Source organism: Oncorhynchus masou, chromosome 1 (genome assembly GCF_036934945.1).
Source record: "Oncorhynchus masou masou isolate Uvic2021 chromosome 1, UVic_Omas_1.1, whole genome shotgun sequence".
In the NCBI taxonomy this organism is placed as follows: domain Eukaryota; kingdom Metazoa; phylum Chordata; class Actinopteri; order Salmoniformes; family Salmonidae; genus Oncorhynchus; species Oncorhynchus masou.
The window spans coordinates 2349863-2354774 of NC_088212.1; the positions used below are offsets into that span (position 1 = coordinate 2349863).

Genomic DNA, 4912 nt, shown 5'->3' on the forward strand with positions numbered 1-4912 from the left:
TCTGTTTGCCAGTAAGCCCTCCCTCCCTCTCCCTGTCCCTCCAGGTGTTCTGTTTGCCAGTAAGCCCTCCCTTCCTCTCCCTGTCCCTCCAGGTGTTCTGTTTGCCAGTAAGCCCTCCCTTCCTCTCCCTGTCCCTCCAGGTGTTCTGTTTGCCAGTAAGCCCTCCCTTCCTCTCCCTGTCCCTCCAGGTGTTCTGTTTGCCAGTAAGCCCTCCATTCCTCTCTCTGTCCCTCCAGGTGTTCTGTTTGCCAGTAAGCCCTCCCTTCCTCTCCCTGTCCCTCCAGGTGTTCTGTTTGCCAGTAAGCCCTCCCTTCCTCTCTCTGTCCCTCCAGGTGTTCTGTTTGCCAGTAAGCCCTCCCTTCCTCTCTCTGTCCCTCCAGGTGTTCTGTTTGCCAGTAAGCCCTCCCTTCCTCTCCCTGTCCCTCCAGGTGTTCTGTTTGCCAGTAAGCCCTCCCTCCCTCTCCCTGTCCCTCCAGGTGTTCTGTTTGCCAGTAAGCCCTCCCTTCCTCTCTCTGTCCCTCCAGGTGTTCTGTTTGCCAGTAAGCCCTCCCTCCCTCTCCCTGTCCCTCCAGGTGTTCTGTTTGCCAGTAAGCCCTCCCTCCCTGTCCCTCCAGGTGTTCTGTTTGCCAGTAAGCCCTCCCTTCCTCTCTCTGTCCCTCCAGGTGTTCTGTTTGCCAGTAAGCCCTCCCCCTCCCTCTCCCTGTCCCTCCAGGTGTTCTGTTTGCCAGTAAGCCCTCCCTCCCTCCCTCTCCCTGTCCCTCCAGGTGTTCTGTTTGCCAGTAAGCCCTCCCTCCCTCTCTCTGTCCCTCCAGGTGTTCTGTTTGCCAGTAAGCCCTCCCTCCCTTCCTCTCCCTGTCCCTCCAGGAGTTCTGTTTGCCAGTAAGCCCTCCCTCCCTCCCTCTCCCTGTCCCTCCAGGTGTTCTGTTTGCCAGTAAGCCCTCCCTCCCTCCCTCTCCCTGTCCCTCCAGGTGTTCTGTTTGCCAGTAAGCCCTCCCTCCCTCTCTCTGTCCCTCCAGGTGTTCTGTTTGCCAGTAAGCCCTCCCTCCCTTCCTCTCCCTGTCCCTCCAGGTGTTCTGTTTGCCAGTAAGCCCTCCCTCCCTCCCTCTCCCTGTCCCTCCAGGTGTTCTGTTTGCCAGTAAGCCCTCCTCCCTCTCTCTGTCCCTCCAGGTGTTCTGTTTGCCAGTAAGCCCTCCCTCCCTTCCTCTCTCTGTCCCTCCAGGTGTTCTGTTTGCCAGTAAGCCGTCCCTCCCTCTCTCTGTCCTTCCAGGTGTTCTGTTTGCCATTAAGCCCTCCCTCCCTCTCTCTGTCCCTCCAGGTGTTCTGTTTGCCAGTAAGCCCTCCCTCCCTCTCTCTGTCCCTCCAGGTGTTCTGTTTGCCAGTAAGCCCTCCCTCCCTTCCTCTCTCTGTCCCTCCAGGTGTTCTGTTTGCCAGTAAGCCGTCCCTCCCTCTCTCTGTCCTTCCAGGTGTTCTGTTTGCCATTAAGCCCTCCCTCCCTCTCTCTGTCCCTCCAGGTGTTCTGTTTGCCAGTAAGCCCTCCCTCCCTCTCTCTGTCCCTCCAGGTGTTCTGTTTGCCAGTAAGCCCTCCCTCCCTTCCTCTCTCTGTCCCTCCAGGTGTTCTGTTTGCCAGTAAGCCGTCCCTCCCTCTCTCTGTCCTTCCAGGTGTTCTGTTTGCCATTAAGCCCTCCCTCCCTCTCTCTGTCCCTCCAGGTGTTCTGTTTGCCAGTAAGCCCTCCCTCCCTCTCTCTGTCCCTCCAGGTGTTCTGTTTGCCAGTAAGCCCTCCCTCCCTTCCTCTCTCTGTCCCTCCAGGTGTTCTGTTTGCCAGTAAGCCGTCCCTCCCTCTCTCTGTCCTTCCAGGTGTTCTGTTTGCCATTAAGCCCTCCCTCCCTCTCTCTGTCCCTCCAGGTGTTCTGTTTGCCAGTAAGCCCTCCCTCCCTCTCTCTGTCCCTCCAGGTGTTCTGTTTGCCAGTAAGCCCTCCCTCCCTCTCTCTGTCCCTCCAGGTGTTCTGTTTGCCAAGAAGCCCTCCCTTCCCATGATGCTGGGTGGTCACCAGATCCAGAACCACACCTCCTCTCTGGGAAAGACCAGTCTGGGGCTGAACTCCTCCTGCGTACAGATCCATCCGTCCTGCTGCTCCTCCTCCTCCACGTCCTCCACATCCTCGGTCCACAGATCCGGAAACTCCTCCCCCTGATCTGAGTTCCACCCACAGCCCCACCAACTCACTTTAAACCCCGCCCCTATCCTCCCCCAAAGACTTCTGTTGTTTTTTCCCCCCTCCTCCTCCCTTTTTCTCGATTTCCTTATCCCAGTTAAAATAACAATAAACAAATATTTACAGAGGAAATACTTCCGTAGGAAAAGAACAAGAAAAGGCTCTCCTTCTATTCTCTCTCCTCCGATCTCTGAATAGCAATGGTATGCAGAGGACCTCTGATCCCAATGGTATGTAGAGGACCTCTGATCCCAATGGTATGTAGAGGACCTCTGAACCCAATGGTATGCAGAGGACCTCTGATCCCAATGGTATGTAGAGGACCTCTGATCCCAATGGTATGTAGAGGACCTCTGAACCCAATGGTATGCAGAGGACCTCTGAACCCTGTGTGTATGTAGAGGACCTCTGATCCCAATGGTATGTAGAGGACCTCTGATCCCGATGGTATGTAGAGGACCTCTGATCCCGATGGTATGTAGAGGACCTCTGATCCCAATGGTATGTAGAGGACCTCTGATCCCAATCGTATGTAGAGGACCTCTGAACCCAATGGTATGTAGAGGACCTCTGAACCCTGTGTGTATGTAGAGGACCTCTGAACCCGATGGTATGTAGAGGACCTCTGATCCCGATGGTATGTAGAGGACCTCTGATCCCAATGGTATGCAGAGAACCTCTGATCCCAATGGTATGTAGAGGACCTCTGATCCCTATGTGTATGTAGAGGACCTCTGATCCCTATGTGTATGTAGAGGACCTCTGATCCCTATGTGTATGTAGAGGACCTCTGATCCCTATGTGTATGTAGAGGACCTCTGAACCCAATGGTATGTAGAGGACCTCTGATCCCAATGGTATGTAGAGGACCTCTGAACCCTGTGTGTATGCAGAGGACCTCTGAACCCAATGGTATGTAGAGGACCTCTGATCCCAATGGTATGTAAAGGACCTCTGATCCCAATGGTATGTAGAGGACCTCTGATCCCTGTGTGTATGTAGAGGACCTCTGATCCCAATGGTATGTAGAGGACCTCTGAACCCAATGGTATGTAGAGGACCTCTCAACCCAATGGTATGTAGAGGACCTCTGATCCCAATGGTATGTAGAGGACCTCTGATCCCAATGGTATGTAGAGGACCTCTGATCCCGATGGTATGTAGAGGACCTCTGATCCCTGTGTGTATGTAGAGGACCTCTGATCCCTGTGTGTATGTAGAGGACCTCTGATCCCTGTGTGTATGTAGAGGACCTCTGATCCCAATGGTATGTAGAGGACCTCTGAACCCAATGGTATGTAGAGGACCTCTCAACCCAATGGTATGTAGAGGACCTCTGATCCCAATGGTATGTAGAGGACCTCTGAACCCAATGGTATGTAGAGGACCTCTCAACCCAATGGTATGTAGAGGACCTCTGATCCCAATGGTATGTAGAGGACCTCTGATCCCAATGGTATGTAGAGGACCTCTGATCCCGATGGTATGTAGAGGACCTCTGATCCCTGTGTGTATGTAGAGGACCTCTGATCCCTGTGTGTATGTAGAGGACCTCTGATCCCTGTGTGTATGTAGAGGACCTCTGATCCCAATGGTATGTAGAGGACCTCTGAACCCAATGGTATGTAGAGGACCTCTCAACCCAATGGTATGTAGAGGACCTCTGATCCCAATGGTATGTAAAGGACCTCTGATCCCAATGGTATGTAGAGGACCTCTGATCCCAATGGTATGTAGAGGACCTCTGATCCCGATGGTATGTAGAGGACCTCTGAACCCAATGGTATGTAGAGGACCTCTGAACCCTGTGTGTATGTAGAGGACCTCTGATCCCAATGGTATGTAGAGGACCTCTGATCCCAATGGTATGTAGAGGACCTCTGAACCCAAGTCAGCTGTCTTTCTGTCCTGTGTGTACACAGTTGAAGTCAGCTGTCTTTGTGTTTTTGTTGAGACCAGCTGCTCAGTTTGGAGCAGTGCTAACATATAGGTACAAATACATGGTGACACATCATTGGACCCAAGGAACTGTGGGACAAAGGGAGACATGTTGGCTTTCTGTCTATTTCCTCCATCTGATGAGGAGATGCTTGACCCTCGTAGCTCAAGAGAGAAGTGCTTGTCAATGTGTAGTAAGGTTTGTTTGATGACCTCTACTAGGCATTGCTGCTTTTTCCCTGATAACCAAAGAAAACAAGAGAAACCAATGAAAAGAAAGTAGAAGCCTAATAAACTATAGTATGCACAGCACGGATTCAATAGTGGGCTGGACAGCAGTCGAAGCTTTGGCTTGGTACCAATGATCACGCTGGGAGGAAGTACTATCAACAAAGCACATCTCTCAGAATCAGGGAAGTGCCATATTTCCTGCTGTTCATTCAGAGAGGAAAATATCAGGGGGCCGTGTTGTCTATTGAAGATCTGATCGATCAATCCCGCTCATCTCTCAAAACGCATTGCCTAATGCTGCAGGACAAAAAAGGAAAGAGTGTCAAGACATGGGGTTATTTTTTGCCTTTGTCAGTAAAGGGGTGTAAAACCACATGGCCCAGTGGCCTACAGCATTGCTCCACTTTGAGTTGTGGTCAGTGTTTTTTGTTGTTGTTACCTTTATTTAACCAGGCAAGTCAGTTAAGAACAAATTCTTATTTACAATGACAGCTTAGGAACAGTGGGTGAACTGCCTGTTCAGGGGGCA

General features: G+C 52.0%; 1 protein-coding gene across 4 annotated transcripts in view; it reads left to right on the forward strand.

Annotated features, from left to right (window-relative positions):
• The window catches only part of LOC135508019 (AT-rich interactive domain-containing protein 3A-like), a 193320-nt gene extending 190804 nt beyond the window's left edge, over positions 1–2516 (forward strand). For all 4 annotated transcript variants that reach the window (XM_064927941.1, XM_064928019.1, XM_064928105.1 and 1 more), the window contains one exon: positions 2000–2516. In XM_064927941.1, the coding sequence (XP_064784013.1) occupies positions 2000–2193 (194 nt within the window). In that variant the 3' untranslated portion in view covers positions 2194–2516. The remainder of the gene's footprint in view (positions 1–1999) is intronic.
• Positions 2517–4912: the final 2396 nt, after the last annotated feature.